The sequence below is a fragment of the Heterodontus francisci genome, unplaced genomic scaffold (genome assembly GCF_036365525.1).
Source record: "Heterodontus francisci isolate sHetFra1 unplaced genomic scaffold, sHetFra1.hap1 HAP1_SCAFFOLD_1313, whole genome shotgun sequence".
NCBI lineage: Eukaryota > Metazoa > Chordata > Chondrichthyes > Heterodontiformes > Heterodontidae > Heterodontus > Heterodontus francisci.
Window position 1 is genome coordinate 33,403 of NW_027140412.1, and position 16,290 is coordinate 49,692.

At 56.9% G+C, this 16,290-nt stretch overlaps 1 protein-coding gene across 3 annotated transcripts in view; it reads left to right on the top strand.

The window, feature by feature from the left end:
- Positions 1-16,290, top strand: part of LOC137359644 (kinesin heavy chain-like) — a 79,618-nt gene that overhangs the window by 32,256 nt on the left and 31,072 nt on the right. For all 3 annotated transcript variants that reach the window (XM_068025450.1, XM_068025449.1, XM_068025451.1), the window contains exons 15-19: positions 1,131-1,277; positions 3,951-4,139; positions 13,803-13,920; positions 14,289-14,359; positions 15,615-15,724. In XM_068025450.1, the coding sequence (XP_067881551.1) occupies positions 1,131-1,277; positions 3,951-4,139; positions 13,803-13,920; positions 14,289-14,359; positions 15,615-15,724 (635 nt within the window). The remainder of the gene's footprint in view (positions 1-1,130; positions 1,278-3,950; positions 4,140-13,802; positions 13,921-14,288; positions 14,360-15,614; positions 15,725-16,290) is intronic.

Here is a 16,290-nt window from a genome sequence, read left to right on the forward strand (position 1 = left end):
GTCTCCATATCCCTCGGTTAGACCCACATTTGGAGCACTGTGCACAGTTCCAGTCTCCATATCCGTCGGTTAGACCACACTTGGGACACTGTGCACAGTTCCAGTCTCCAAATCCCTCAGTTAGACCCACACTTGGAGCACTGTGCACAGTTCCAGTCTCCATATCCCTCGTTTAGACCCACACTTGGAGCACTGTGCACAGTTCCAGTCTCCATATCCCTCAGTTAGACCACACTTGGAGCACTGTGCACAGTTCCGGTCTCCATATCCCTCGGTTAGACCACACTTGGGGCACTGTGCACAGTTCCGGTCTCCCTATCCCTCGGTTAGACCACACTTGGAGCACTGTGCACAGTTCCAGTCTCCATATACCTCAGTTAGACCCACACTTGGAGCACTGTGCACAGTTCCAGTCTCCATATCCCTCAGTTAGACCACACTTGGAGCACTGTGCACAGTTCCAGTCTCCATATCCCTCGGTTAGACCCACACTTGGAACACTGTGCACAGTTCCGGTCTCAGTATTGTAAAAAAAAAAGGATAGAAAGGCACTGGAGAAGGTGCAAAACGTCACGTACACAAGAATGATAACAGAACAGAGAGGTTATAAGCATCAGGAACGTTTGAACTGGTTGGGGCTCTTTTCTCCACAGAAGGCTGAGGAGGTGACCCGATCGAGGTCTTTAAAATTACAAAGGGGGTTTCGATAGGGTAGACGTAGAGAAGATGTTACCACTTGTGTGGGGTGGGGGGGGAGACCGGAACTAGGGGGATCATCAATATAAGACGCTCACTAATAAATCCAATCGGGGAATTCAGGAGAAACGTCTTCACCCGGAGAGCGGTGAGAATGTGGGAGTCGCTACCACAGGGAGCGGGTTGAGGGCGAACGGCGTAGATGCATTTAAGTGGGGGGGGGGGGGGGGGGGGATGGGGGGGGAAGCTGGATAAACACACAAGGGAGAAAGTGGGTGGGAGTTGAAGTAGGGGGTGGGAGGAGGCTCGTGCGGAGCAGAAACACAGGCACGGTGCGGATGGGCTGAAGGTTAATTCTGTCTAATCCAGTGGGAGTCTCCATGTTAACAGTTCTCTGTCTCTCGCCCGATCCCCGCTCCTGTCCTGGGCCACAGACGACGCTGATAACCCTGGAAGCAGAGCTCCATCACGCCCAGGAACTGAGTAACCATCAGAAAAAGCGAGTGGTTGAGGTGCTGAACACTCTGCTGAAGGACCTGAGCGATTTGAATAACATCGTAGGAAATGGGGACTGGAAAGTGGTGAGTGAAACAGTCTCCGGAGTCCCCCCTGTAAATACTGACACACTCCCCGGAGACCCTCTGTAAATACTGACAAACTCCCCGGACACCCCCCTGTAAATACTGACAAACTCCCCGGAGACCCTCTGTAAATACTGACACACTCCCCGGGGACCCCCCTGTAAATACTGACAAACTCCCCGGACACCCCCTGTAAATACTGACAAACTCCCCGGACACCCCCCTGTAAATACTGACAAACTCCCCGGGGACCCCGCTGTAAATACTGACAAACTCCCCGGACACCCCCCTGTAAATACTGACAAACTCCCCGGGGACCCCCCTGTAAATACTGACAAACTCCCCGGAGACCCTCTGTAAATACTGACACACTCCCCGGAGTCCCCTCTGTAAATACTGACACACTCCCCGGGTCCCCCCTGTAAATACTGACAAACTCCCCGGACACCCCCCTGTAAATACTGACAAACTCCCCGGGGACCCCCCTGTAAATACTGACAAACTCCCCGGAGACCCCGCTGTAAATACTGACACACTCCCCGGGGACCCCCCTGTAAATACTGACATACTCCCCGGGGACCCCGCTGTAAATACTGACACACTCCCCGGAGACCCCCCTGTAAATACTGACAAACTCCCCGGACACCCCCCTGTAAATACTGACAAACTCCCCGGAGTCCCCCCTGTAAATACTGACACACTCCCCGGAGACCCCCCTGTAAATACTGACAAACTCCCCGGACACCCCCCTGTAAATACTGACACACTCCCCGGGGACCCCCCTGTAAATACTGACAAACTCCCCGGGGACCCTCTGTAAATACTGACACACTCCCCAGGGACCCCCCTGCAAATACTGACAAACTCCCCCGGAGACCCCCCTGTAAATACTGACACACTCCCCGGGGACCCTCTGTAAATACTGACACACTCCCCGGAGACCCCCCTGTAAATACTGACACACTCCCCGGAGACCCCCCTGTAAATATAGACACACTCCCCGGAGACCCCCCTGTCAATACTGACACACTCCCCGGAGACCCCCCTGTCAATACTGACACACTCCCCGGGGACCCCCCTGTAAATACTGACACACTCCCCGGAGACCCCCCTGTAAATACTGACACACTCCCCGGGGACCCTCTGTAAATACTGACACACTCCCCGGAGACCCCCCTGTAAATACTGACACACTCCCCGGGGAGCCCCCTGTAAATACTGACAAACTCCCCCGGAGACCCCCCTGTAAATACTGACACACTCCCCGGGGACCCTCTGTAAATACTGACACACTCCCCGGAGACCCCCCTGTAAATACTGACACACTCCCCGGGGACCCGCCTGTAAATACTGACACACTCCCCGGGGAGCCCCCTCTAAATACTGACACACTCCCCCGGGAGCCATCAGTTCAGAGTCATCTGTTGCTCCTGAGCACACAACACTCACTGTGTTTCTGAACTATTTGCCAGGGATGGTGCACACACTGAGGGAACAGGCAGGTATTCCCGGGCTCGTGTCCTGCTGTGGTACCAGTTAGCCTGCCATTTCCTGGCCCTGTGAGATCACGGAGGAATGAGCACTGACCCATGCCCCAGCATCGGGCATTCACATCCTACTCTGAGGTGTTTAGTCCGGTGTTGAGTTCAGTGCCCCAGCTAAATACCTCTTGCCTTTCTTTCATCCTCACTCTTTCTCCTCCTCTGTCACCAATCCCTGACCCCCACCGCCCCCCATCTCCTTGTCTGTACTGTCTTTGTCTCCTTCTGCCCACCTCTCTCTGCCCCTCTCAACTTCACTCTCTCTCCCTTCCTCTCTCTCTCTCCCTGCCTCTCTCTCTCTCTCCCTGCCTCTTGTCTCTCTCTCTCTCTGCCCCTCTCAACTTCTCTCTCTCTCTCCCTTCCTCTCTGTCTCTCTCTCTCTCCCTCTCTCCCTGCCTCTCTGTCTCTCTCTCTCCCTGCCTGTCTGTCTGTCTCTCTCTCTTCCTGCCTCTCTGTCTCTCTCTCTCTCTCCCTGCCTCTCTGTCTCTCTCTCTCTCTGCCCCTCTCAACTTCTCTCTCTCTCTCCCTTCCTCTCTGTCTCTCTCTCTCTCCCTGCCTCTCTGTCTCTCTCTCTCCCTGCCTCTCTCTCTCTCTCTCTCTCTCTCTGTCTCTCTGTCTCTCTCTCCCTGCCTCTCTTTCTCTCTCTCTCCCTGCCTCTCTCTCTCCGTGCCTCTCTGTCTCTCTCTCCCTGCCTCTCTGTCTCTCTCCCTGCCTCTCTGTCTCTCTCTGTCTCTCTCCCTGCCTCTCTCTCTCTCTTTGCCTCTCTGTCTCTCTCTCTCCCCCTGCCTCTCTGTCTCTCTCCCTGCCTCTCTCTCTCTCTCTCTCTCTCCCTGCCTCTCTCTCTCTCTCTTTGCCTCTCTGTCTCTCTCTCTCTCTCTCCCTGCCTCTCTGTCTCCCCTCTCTCTCCCTGCCTGTCTGTCTCGCCCTCTCTCTCCCTGCCTCTCTGTCTCGCCCTCTCTCTCCCTGCCTCTCTGACTCTTTCCCTCCCTCCCTGTCTCCCCTCTGTCTCCCCTCTCTTTTCCTCCCTCCCTCTCTGACTCTTTTCCTCCATCGCTCTCTGTCTCCCCTCTGTCTCCCTCCCTCTCTGACTCTTTCCCTCCCTACCCCCCCCCTCTCTCTCCCTCCCTCCCAGCCCGTGGAGCTCGGCGGTGCGTTTGAAGAGGAATTCACGGTCGCTCGGCTTTATATCAGCAAGATGAAGTCGGAGGTGAAGACTCTGATAAAGCGATGTCGGCAGCTGGAGAACACGCAGACCGAGTGCAACAAGAAGATAGAGGAGAACTGCCGTGAGCTGTCCTCCTGCCAGCTCCTCATCTCACAGGTAGTGGCTATGGGAGGAGGGAGGCGGAGAGACTATGCTCCATATCTAACCCCCCGTTTTTTTTATTTTATTTTTTTTTTCTTCTTGTTTTTTTTTCCTTTTTTTTTTGTCGAAGGGGCCTTTATACCCCAGGCCCCCTTTATATATTTTTTATATGTCGAGGGGGCCTTTATTCCTCAGGCCCACTTTATATACACACTTATATTTTTAAAATAACTTTATTAAAACCAGATAAATAAACAAAAAACTCAAATTAAAATGCCATTCTCGGCGTCGACGATGCACTCCAGTCCCTGCGGTGCCCACCGGTCGCGGAAGGCCTCAAGCGTACCGGCGGACACCGCATGCTCCTTTTCCAGGGACACCCGGGCGCGAACGTAACCGCGGAAGAGGGGCAGGCAATCGGGGAGGACGGACCCCCCGACGGCCCGCAACCTGGACCTGTGAATTGCCACCTTGGCCAGGCCCAGGAGCAGACCGACGAGGAGATCCTCCTCCCGGCCCAAGCCCCTCCGCACCGGGTGCCCAAAGATCAGGAGCGTGGGACTGAAGTGCAGCCAGAATTTGAGGAGCAGCCCCTTCAGATACTCAAATAGGGGCTGCAACCTCGCACACTCCGTATAAATGTGGAACACGGACTCGTCCAGGCCGCAGAAAGTACAGGTGGCCTGGGAGTCCGTGAACCTACTTAAAAGCCTATTGCACGGGACTGCTCTGTGCAGCACCCTCCACCCCAGGTCCCCGATGTAAAGGGGGAAGACTCCCGCGTAGAGAGACCTCCATCGGGGTTTCCCCTCGCCGCCAGATGGCAACGCGGACCGCCAGGGCGTGTCCGGCCGGCTGACGAGGGCGAGGAAGTGGAGAGTGTGCAGGAGCAGCCAGTACAGGAAACCCCTCCGCGCCGATTGGAATGGCACGGAGGGCATTTCCGAGAGGCGGCTCGGGTTGACCGGCTCCCGAGGAGGGTTTCGGGGCCTGGGTCCGATGAGCAGTTCCGGCCAAGCGGGGGTCAGCTCGGCCGGGATCGCTCCGCACTCCCGAGCCCCCTCGCCACCCGCAGTGAGGGGCGTCCCGGGGGTTTCGGCTACTCCTCCGCCCGCCGGACCATCCCCGGAGTCGGCCGCCCGGACAGCCGAGGCGCTCTCCTCCGCCGGCGGGGGAGCGCCCTGACTGGAGGCGACCATGTTCCAGACTCGGAATAGATCCCGGGAAAAGACAGGCAACTCCCTCAGAGAGGCGCGGCTAACGGACTCCACCGGGAGCTGCGTGTCGTCTTGAAGGCAGTGACACTGGCGGAAAAAATACGTCGCCAGCGCACACCATCTGGGAGGACGCTCGACGTACAAGTATCTCTGCAGGGTCCGAAGGCGGAGAGTCGCAGCCTGGGTGCGGACGCACACCAGCGACTGACCGCCCTCCTCGATCGGGAGACTCAGGACCGTGGCAGAGACCCAGTGTTTCCTCTTGCCCCAGAAGAAATCGACGAGTTTCTTCTGGATCTTGGTGGCAAATACAGGGGGCGGGGCCAAAGTGACCAACCGGTACCACAGCATGGAGGCCACCAGTTGGTTTATGACCAACCCTCGGCCCCTGTAGGAAAGCACTCGGAGCAGTCCTGTCCAGCGCCCCAGCCGAGCGGTGACTTTCGCCTCCAACTCCTGCCAGTTTGCCGGCCAGGCTTCCTCAGCGGGGCTAAGGTGGACTCCCAGATAGAGGAGGTGCGTGGTGCTCCACGCAAAAGGTGTCATCTCCTCCGGCAGGGAGTCCACCCGCCACTGACCAACCAGGAGTCCGGAACATTTCTCCCAATTGATCCTCGCGGAGGACGCGGCAGAAAAGGTCTGCTGGCAGTCGCGCATCCTCCGCAAGTCAACGGGATCTGTGATTGCGAGGAGCATGTCGTTGGCGTAAGCCGAGAGGACGACCCGCATGGCCGGCTCGCGCAGAGCCAATCCCGTCAACCTCCTGCGAAGCAGGCACAGGAAGGGCTCCACGCAGATGGTATACAATTGGCCGGACATGGGGCACCCCTGACGCACTCCTCTCCCAAAGCAAAGGGGCGCCATCAAGGACCCGTTAACTTTGACTAGACACTCTGCGGCGGCGTATAAAAGTCGGACCCGGGCCACAAAATGCGGCCCGAGTCCGAAAGCGCGCAGAGTCTCGAAAAGGTAATCGTGATCCACCCTGTCGAACGCCTTCTCCTGATCGAGGGAGAGAAAGGCGACCGACTGACCAGTCCTCTGGGAAAGATGGATCAGGTCCCGGACCAGGTGGATGTTGTCCTGGATGGACCGGCCCGGGACCGTGTAGGACTGGTCGGGGTGGATCATGTGGGCCAGGACGGAGCCCTGGCGGGTAGACATAGCCCGGGCAAAGATCTTATAATCCGTGCTGAGGAGGGAGACCGGACGCCAGTTTTTAAGCAGGCGGAGATCGCCCCTCTTCGGCAGCAGGACGATGACCGCCCTGCGCCACGAGAGGGGCATCTCCCCAGTCGCCAGGCTTTCCCCCAGGACCCGCGCGTAATCGTCCCCCAGGACGTCCCAGAACGCCCTGAGGAACTCCACGGTCAACCCATCCAGCCCTAGGGATTTGCCCCTCGAGAGCTGGTGGAGGGCGCCAGTCAGCTCCGCCAACGTGAGCGGAGCCTCCAATCCTTCGGCGCCCTCCGGGCTGACCTGCGGCAGTTCCTCTCACAAAACTCTGCGCGCATCCTCGCTGGACGGATCCGGAGAGAACAACGCACTGTAATAAGTCCGGACCAAGAGGCCCATTCCCTCCGGATCCGTGATGGAGGATCCGTCGTCGGCCAGCAGCTCGACGAGCTGCTTACGGACCCCCCGCCATTTTTCCAGCGAGTAGAAGAAGGGAGAGGCGCAGTCCAAATCTTCCAGGATCTGGATCCGCGACCTCACGTACGCGCCTCGGGACCCTATGAGCTGCAGGTTCCTCAGCGCGCCCTTCTTCTCTTTGTACGCCTGCCACAGGGCCGGGTCCGCGACGGCATGACCGAGGCGGGACTCCAAGTCGAGCACCTCCCTCTCAATGCGCCCGATCTCGGCCTCCCGCCTCTTGGTCGACCCCTTCGCGTACTCCTGACAGAAGACGCGGATGTGAGTCTTGCCCACATCCCACCATAGCCTCAAGGAGGGGAAGCCCCCCTGCTTCCTTCTCCAGTCGGCCCAGAATCGACAGAACGAGTCCCGAAATCGCACGTCCTCCAGCAGCCGGTTGTTAAAGTGCCAGTACGCGGACCCCGCCCGCGTGCGGAGCGGAGTGAACTCCGCCCACACCAGGTGGTACTCCGAACACAGCACCCGCCGCATGGAGGCCGCCGAGATGCGGGAGACGTACGCCTGCGAAATGTAGAGGCGGTCGATTCGGGACCCCCCTCCTCCAGACCTCCACGTGAAGGCGCTGGAGTCGGGATGGAGATTCCGCCAGACGTCCACCAAGTTAAGGGAGCTGATCAGTCCCCTCAACTTCTCCACCGACGCTTGGCCGCGCTGGGGACCGGAGCGATCCCCCACCTCGAGGGTGCAGTTAAAATCCCCCCCGAGGATGATGCACTCGCCGCTATCGATGGAGCTCAAGAGAGCGGACACTTCTTCAAAGAAGCGCGCTTGCAACGCGCCAGGCCTGGGCGCGTTCACGTTCACAAAGTGGAGCGGCACGCTACCCAGGCGAACGGCGAGGTGGAGCAAGCGGCCCGGCACTAGCTCCTTGACCCCCAAGATCTCCGGCTGAAAAGTCGGGGCCAGCAAGATAGCCACCCCACTAGAAATAGGGGTGAGGTGACTCATGTAGACCCCACCCTGCCACTCCAGGAGCCAGGTGGCTTCGTCTCCCGGAACGGCGTGGGTTTCCTGCAGAAAGCTCACCGCGTATCTCCCTCCCCTGAGGACTGAGAGATTGTGAAATCTGCGGTGAGACCCCTTGCTGCCGTTGATGTTGAGGCTGGCTTTGGTTATCTTCATGTCAAAAGATACTTAAAACCCGTCACCAACAGCTCACTGTGAGGAGGGAGTGGAAGTGCACCTGGCCCTCCACTCCCCCAGCAATCCATTGAGGAACACATTAAAACGGTGCCTCTCAACCAGTTTCACGCTCGCGCGCTTGCCCGCTTTCTTCAGGGCGGCACGGATGGACTGGATGATCAGCGCCAGATTCGACCAACGGTCGAGGGCCAGCTGAACTTTATTGCGGCAGCCCCTGCAAACCGCGAGGAAATCCCGGAGTTCCGCCGTGGGGATGAGAGGAGATTCGGTGGGAGGCACGCGGGACTCCACCACCTCACTGGCGATGGAATAAAGATCATCCTCCGTGGCCCGCACCGAATCCCCATCCTCCTTCGGGTCGTCACCGCCAGCGGCCGACACATCTACCACACACTGTGGGGCGGACGTCCCGGCTGCGCCAGCTAGTCCCGCCTCCGTCACGATCCCACCCCCAGGATCGATGGTGGAGGAGTCCTCTCTGGGTTCTATTGTGAAACTGGAGCCTGTGGGTACCAGCAGAGCGGGACCCCCCTCCACCTCCGTCCCCAGGCCAACGAGTGGTCCAGGGGAGACATAAGATACCGACTCCGGAAATCCAGCCAGAGCCTCGACCGGAGGCGGAGAGAGGAGGCCATCTCCCGCTCCGCCAGCACCCACAGGTCCAGCAGATGGGGCAGCATTCTCAGTTTTCACCGGGTCGGGTGTCTCCTGGTTGTTGGTGGACTCCGGCTGGGAGGGCTGACCCTCTGGGGCGTCGCCCTCCCCTTCATTTAGGGCACCCGACCCAGTAGCAGTGGCGGAATGGGCGGCGTCCCTGGGCTCCCCCACCACAAGCAGGGCCCCACTTACTCCTTCAGGAGGGGCCTCATGTACCGGGGCCTTACCCTCCCCTCCCCTCCATCCTGAGGAATAGGGAGCTCCTGCCGGACTTTGTAGCCTTGATGGTGGCGGTAGGGAGAACCTGAGGACCCGAAACAGGAGACAGCTCCCCTCCAACCGATGGGCCCTGCACCTCAGGGCCCGGTGTTATTTATGTGGAGGGGTGCCTTCTCCTCTTTTTCGCACTAGGGCGCGGAGACTCAGAGACCTGCATGTCATCAGAGGCCTCCGCCTCCGCACCCTTTTTCTCCTTTTTAGTCACCCTGGGCCTGAGCCCAGCCCTGGGACAGGTGGATTCCATGGGAATGGGCTTTGGGCTGATCTCAGGCTCGGGTTGTGTCAAAGTGTCCAGCGGACGCGCCTCATGATGTTTCTTTTTTCCCCGCGTCTTCCTTCCACTCGGACGGATGCTCCCCTCCCCGCCGGAGGCTGTGAGGGTGTCTATTGGATGTGCGGGGGGAGTGGGAGGAGGTGCTGTGGAACCACTCTGGGCCGCCGAGGTGGAGCTGGCGGCCGGGAGGTTGGGGCAGTTCTTACGAACATGCCCCACCCCCTTGCAGACGTGGCACCGCGCTCCATCTGAGGTCCAGAAGACGCGGTGGGCTGTCCCCTGAAACTCTATACCGAAGTGGCCCTCCAAGGGGTGGCGCAGTGGTTAGCACCGCACCCTCACAGCTCCAGGGACCCGGGTTCGATTCCGGGTACTGCCGGTGTGGAGTTTGCAAGTTCTCCCTGTGTCTGCGTGGGTTTTCTCCGGGTGCTCCGGTTTCCTCCCACAAGCCAAAAGACTTGCAGGTTGATCGGTAAATTGGCCATTATAAATTGTCACTAGTATAGGTAGGTGGTAGGGAAATATAGGGACAGGTGGGGATGTTTGGTAGGAATATGGGATTAGTGTAGGATTAGTATAAATGGGTGGTTGATGTTCGGCACAGACTCGGTGGGCCGAAGGGCCTGTTTCAGTGCTGTATCTCTAATCTAATCTAAGACCTCCTCCCGCGCCAGCTGCATGAATAGCTGGCGGCGGAAGGAGTAGACATGTCGGAGGCTGTGCTCCCGAAGACCGAGCGGGACTGGGGTGATCCCTGACCTCACCGCCCCCAGATGGTGTAGGTGGGGGAGAAGGAGCTCATCAGGAATGAAGGGTGGGACGTTCGACAAGATTACCCGATACGCAGTGACCCCCAGAGGGTCCACTGGCAGGAAAATCCCACCCACTGTGAGCCCCGTACTTAGGGCGAGGGACACAGCCCGCTCGGTCTTCAGGAAGACCACAGCCTTCCCATACATCTTTGAGGCTGCAATAATGGCCGAGGGGCCGACAACCACGGCCATTGCCTTAACACAAGCCTCAATAGTCATATTAGGATGAGTGTAACTCTTCACCCCATGCTTTGATGTCAAGATTTTAAATGGTGACGGGGCCACAGGAGCAGCTGACGCAGCTGCTGCAGCATAGGAGGGCCCCGCCACCGGAGAGGACTGAGAAGTCATGGGGTAGAAGAGTTACAGGCACTTTGTTGAGAGAAAAAAAAAAGAGCAAATACAGTAAATCAAAAAAGCAACACTTAAAGGACGTAGCACAGGGGAAGAGGCTGAGGGAGAGGAAGGCCAGGAGGAATCAGTCTTTGTTAGTATTGCACAAGTCTTGTAGCTGGTCTTCCAGTTGGGAGGGTGGGGTGATGTCTTCACCTGGGTCAGCTGTAAGCTGCCCAGGCACACGCCTCCTTCGATGTTCAGATAATAAGTCTCTTCACCTGGGCAGCTCCAGCTGTCCCAGGCTTAATAGTTGGGGTGGGGAGGGAGCTCCCTATTGAACAATACAGCCCCACCCAAGGTCTTCAGGTCTCTTCTTTCCCCACCCCCAACAATCAATGAAAAATACTTTCAGTACCGAGCAAACTCACAAAAGAGCTTCCAGTTCTCTGCCTGCCTTCCTTCCTTTGTCGAAATTTGGAAAAAACTTTTGTTTCAGTTTGAGTCTCCCTCTTGCAGCAGTCACACAGCCTGCAGCCTCCAACCTCTGCACACAGCCACAATCAGCTGCACCTCGTTGAGGCACTCAGTATTCCCAATTACAGAGGAGCCAATCCCAGTACTGTACCTGTCCTGGGAGTGTTTGATGGGGAACAGTGTAGGGGGAGCTTTACTCTGTATCTAACCCCCCGTACTGTACCTGTCCTGGGGAGTGTTTGATGGGGACAGTGTAAGGGGAGATTTACTCTGTATCTAACCCCCCGTTTTTTTTTGTATCTAACCCCCGTTTTTTGTTTTTTTTTTAGTGTAGAGGGAGCTTTACTCTGTATCTAACCCCCCGTTTTTTTTTGTATCTAACCCCCGTTTTTTGTTTTTTTTTAGTGTAGAGGGAGCTTTACTCTGTATCTAACCCCCATACTGTACCTGTCCTGGGGAGTGTTTGATGGGGTACAGTGTAGGGGGAGATTTACTCTGTATCTAACCCCCCTTTTTTTTTGTATCTAACCCCCGTTTTTTGTTTTTTTTTAGTGTAGAGGGAGCTTTACTCTGTATCTAACTCCGTGCTGTACCTGTCCTGGGGAGTGTTTGATGGGGCCAGTGTAGAGGGAGCTTTACTCTGTATCTAACTCCGTGCTGTACCTGTCCTGGGGAGTGTTTGATGGGGACAGTGTAGGGGGAGCTTTACTCTGTATCTAACCCCCCGTACTGTACCTGTCCTGGGAGTGTTTGATGGGGGACAGTGTAGAGGGAGCTTTACTCTGTATCTAACCCCTGTACTGTACCTGTCCTGGGGAGTGTTTGATGGGGACAGTGTAGGGGGAGCTTTACTCTGTATCTAACCCCTGTACTTTACCTGTCCTGGGGAGTGTTTGATGGGGACAGTGTAGGGGGAGCTCTAAACTCTGGAATTCCCTCCCTTAAGATACTCCTTAAAACCTATTTCTGACAAAGCTTTTGGTCACCTGTCCTAATATCTCCTAATATGGTTGTGCGAAAAATTTATGACTGACGTACGCTCCTGTGAAGCATCTCACACAGTGGCAGCAGTGTGTACCGTCTACAAGATGCACTGCAGCGACGCACCAAGGCTCCTTAGACAGCACCTTCCAAACCCGCAACCTCTACCAACTAGAAGAAAAAGGACAGCAGATGCATGGGAACGCCACCGCCTGCAAGTTCCCCTCCCAGCCACACCCCATCCTGACTTGGAACTATATCGGCCGTTCCTTCACTGTCGCTGGGTCAAAATCCTGCACCTCCCTCCCTAACAGCACTGTGGGTGTACCTACCCCCCACACGGACTGCAGCGGTTCAAGAAGGCAGCTCACCAACACCTTCTCAAGGGGCAGTTAGGGATGGGCGATAAATGCTGGCCTGGCCAGCGACGCCCACATCCCGTGAATGAATTTTTAAAAATCCCCTAGTTTGTGTAATCTGTCCTCGTAATTTAACCCTTGGAGTCCGTGTATCATTCTGGTGAATCGACACTGCACTCCTCTCCAAGGCCAGGTTAAAGTCTGGTGCCCAGAACTACTCAGTAACTCCAAGTGTGGTCTAACCGGGGCTTTCTGCAGTCAAAGTGCGACTTGTACCCTTTTGCATACTAGTCCACGAGATATGAAGGTCAGCACTCCATTCGCCTTTTTCATTATTTTCTGCACCTGTTTGTGACACAGATTTGAGGTGATGGGAGGAAGGATTAGAGGGGACATGAGGGAAAGCTTTCTCACCCAGAGGGTGGTGGGGTGTCTGGAATTCACTGCCCGGATCGGTGGTGGAGGCAGAAACCCTCAATTCATTGAAAAGGACATGCACCTGAAGTGCTGTAAACCGGCAAGGCTACGGACCAGGATCTGGAAGGTGGGATTAGATTGGGCGGCTAGATTTTTTTTCAGCCGGCGCAGGCGCGATGGGCTGAATGGCCTCCTTCTGTGCCGCAACTTCTCTGTGGTTCTATGACATTTTAATGGTCTGTGTACCTGGGGCCCCCCTTAGTCCCTTCGGACCTCCACCGTTTCTAGCCTTTTGCCGTTCAGAAAATTCCCTGGAACTTTTAGTCCTCTTTCACCCGCGAGAATGACACGTGCGCTCCGTGTTGTTATTTTAAAAAAAGAAAGCCCGCCCCGGTGTTGTCATTGCTCCTGCAGCCAGTTCCCACGCGTTGCGGGAGTCGGGAGGTGCTGGGGGGCTGGGGGCTGCTTGAGGGCGGTTCCGCACCGTCCAGTGTTCAGCTGGACTCGTCTGCGTCGGCATCCGTAACGGGTCTGTGTCGTATCGGAAGTGTGTGAAAACCCACGACTTCTCGAGGTCTGTTCAGCTATTTCAGAGACGGGCGGATCGCCCCTGAACTCTGATCGTCTAAGTTGCTGTAATCGGTGGGAAAGCTGTAACTTGCGGTCTGCTCCGCACTGGGGGAGCACTTTGCGGAACGCCGCCATTCGGTTCGCCAGCGTGACCGCCCCGCCGCGGGCTTCCGGGTCGCCTGTCGCTTTAATTCTCCACCTTACTCTCACGCTGCGCCCCTCTGTCCGCGGTCCGGCTCACCGCGACGTTCCAGTGAAGCTCAAACGCGGGCTCGAGGGACTTCCGGTGAGGCGCTCTCCAGCCTTGCGGAACCCGACGCCCGGGTTCGCCAATTCTGGCTCGTCGTCGCCCACCTGAAACGTTAACTCTGCTCCCCTCCCTCCCTCCGCGGGCACGGCCAGCCCTTCCGAGCGTTCCCAGCGCCTTCCCGTCCTTGTTGCGGATTCCCGGCACCCGCTGCGGGGCTCTGGCCTTGGTTACTGAATTCAGGTTGCCTTTTCAGCACGAGGCAAAGATCAGGTCACTGACCGAGTGTGTGCACAACATGGAGCTGAGGAAACGGCAGCTGGAGGAAGCTTACGATGCACTGAACGAGGAGATGGCCAAACTGCAGGCACAAGGTAACACGCGTCCAAAAGCAAGAGGGGTGGGGGGAGAGAGAGACAGACAGAGAAAGAGGAACAGAGAGAGAGAGTGAGAGAGAGAGAGAGACGCACATACACGTAGGGGCAGGTCTGACGGGCAGTGCTTGGGGAAAGCCACGTCACCGGAGGGGCAGTACTGAGGGAGCACTGCACTGTCGACGTAACAGGCTACCATGTGGTGGGAGGGGGCTGGGGGTGGGTGGGGGGCACTGAGTGGTCGTCTCCTGCCCCGACGTGCAGGTGGCCACGCTACGAGGTGGTGGCGTGACAGAGGGAGGGGTTGCCGTGACACTGAACTGCTTTCCGACGCGCCTTACCGAGTCTCTCCTCCCTGCTCCCCGCAGAGACGGTGAATGGAGCCGCTGTGAAGGAGGCGGAGCAGGGGAGCGCGCCGTGCGAAACTGAGCAAGTGAAGGTAAGAAGGATAAACCAGAGCGGGAGGGAGGCCGTTTGGCCCCTCCAGCCTGCTGTGCCATTCGATACTACCTCGACTCCCGCTGTCCCGCCCTACCCCTCGATTCCCTCGGCGTCCCAGAAATCCATCGATCTCCGTCTGGAATACACTCAACGTCTGAGCAATCCCCCGCCCTCCGGGGGGTAGAGAATTCCAAAGATTCACAAACCCTCCGAGTGAAGAAATTTCTCCCCCGTCTCAGTCCCAAATCCCCCTTATCCTGAGACTGTGACCCCCCCCCCCCCCTCCCCATCCCAGTTCTAGACTCTCCAGCCCGGGGGGGGGGGGGGGTGGCGGGAAACAACCTCTCAGCATCTAGCCTGTCAAAGAACAAAGAAAATTACAGCACAGGAACAGGCCCTTCGGCCCTCCAAGCCTGCGCCGATCCAGATCCTCTACCTAAACATGTCGCCTATTTTCTAAGGGTCTGTATCTCTTTGCTTCCTGCCCATTCATGTATCTGTCTAGATACATCTTAAAAGACGCTATCGTGCCCGCGTCTACCACCTCCGCTGGCAACGCGTTCCAGGCACCCACCACCCTCTGCGTAAAGAACTTTCCACGCATATCCCCCCTAAACTTTTCCCCTCTCACTTTGAACTCGTGACCCCGAGTAATTGAATCCCCCACTCTGGGGGAAAAAGCTTCTTGCTATCCACCCTGTCTATACCTCTCATGATTTTGTACACCTCAATCAGGTCCCCCCTCAACCTCCGTCTTTCTAATGAAAATAATCCTAATCTGCTCAACCTCTCTTCATAGCTAGCGCCCTCCATACCAGGCAACATCCTGGTGAACCTCCTCTGCACCCTCTCCAAAGCATCTACATCCTTTTGGTAATGTGGCGACCAGAACTGTACGCAGTATTCCAAATGTGGCCGAACCAAAGTCCTATACAATTGTAACATGACCTGCCAACTCTTGTACTCAATACCCCGTCCGATGAAGGAAAGCATGCCGTATGCCTTCTTGACCACTCTATTGACCTGCGTTGCCACCTTCAGGGAACAATGGACCTGAACACCCAAATCTCTCTGCACATCAATTTTCCCCAGGACTTTTCCATTTACTGTACAGTTAAACCCGCTCAGAATTTTATACGTTTCAATGAGATCGCCTCTTATTCTTCGGAACTCCAGAGAAGACAGGCTGCAGGTCAAGACTGATAGACGCTGCCGTCCTGCATAATCGCAATAATACCCCTGTGTTCTTGCAGAAAGTTCTGGAGCAGCAAATGGAAAACCATCGCGATGGGCACCAGAAAAAGCTGGCACGTCTGCGCGATGAGATTGAGGAAAAGCAGAAGACCATCGACGAGTTGAAGGAGTAAGCTGCGCACTTGCACCCACCCTCTCCCTCTCTCTCTCCCTCTCACTCACTCCCTCCCTCTTCCTCCCTCTCTCTCTTCCTAAATTGCATCGGTCAAGCAGGTGGAGCTTGGTGCGTTTGTGGGTCCCGGAACGTGACGTCGAGGGGTTTGCCTGGAGAGATAGTGTTTGTCTGCTGAGGGTTGATGGTGAACATCGATGGGGGGGCGGGGCGGGGGGGGTGCACAGTGACCACACACTGGTCACAGAGTTACAACACCACGGGTCAAGGAAGGTGCTTCCAGTGCCAACACTGAGGGAGCGCCGCGCTGTCGGAGGGTCAGTACTGAGGGAGCGCCGCGCTGTCGGAGGGTTAGTGCTGAGGGAGCGCCGCGCTGTCGGAGAGTCAGTACTGAGGGAGGGCCGCACTGTCGGAGGGTTAGTACTGAGGGAGCGCCGCGCTGTCGGAGGGTTAGTGCTGAGGGAGGGCCGCACTGTCGGAGGGTTAGTACTGAGGGAGGGCCGCGCTGTCGGAGGGTCAGTACTGAGGGAGAGCTGGACTGTCGGAGGGTTAGTACTGAGGGA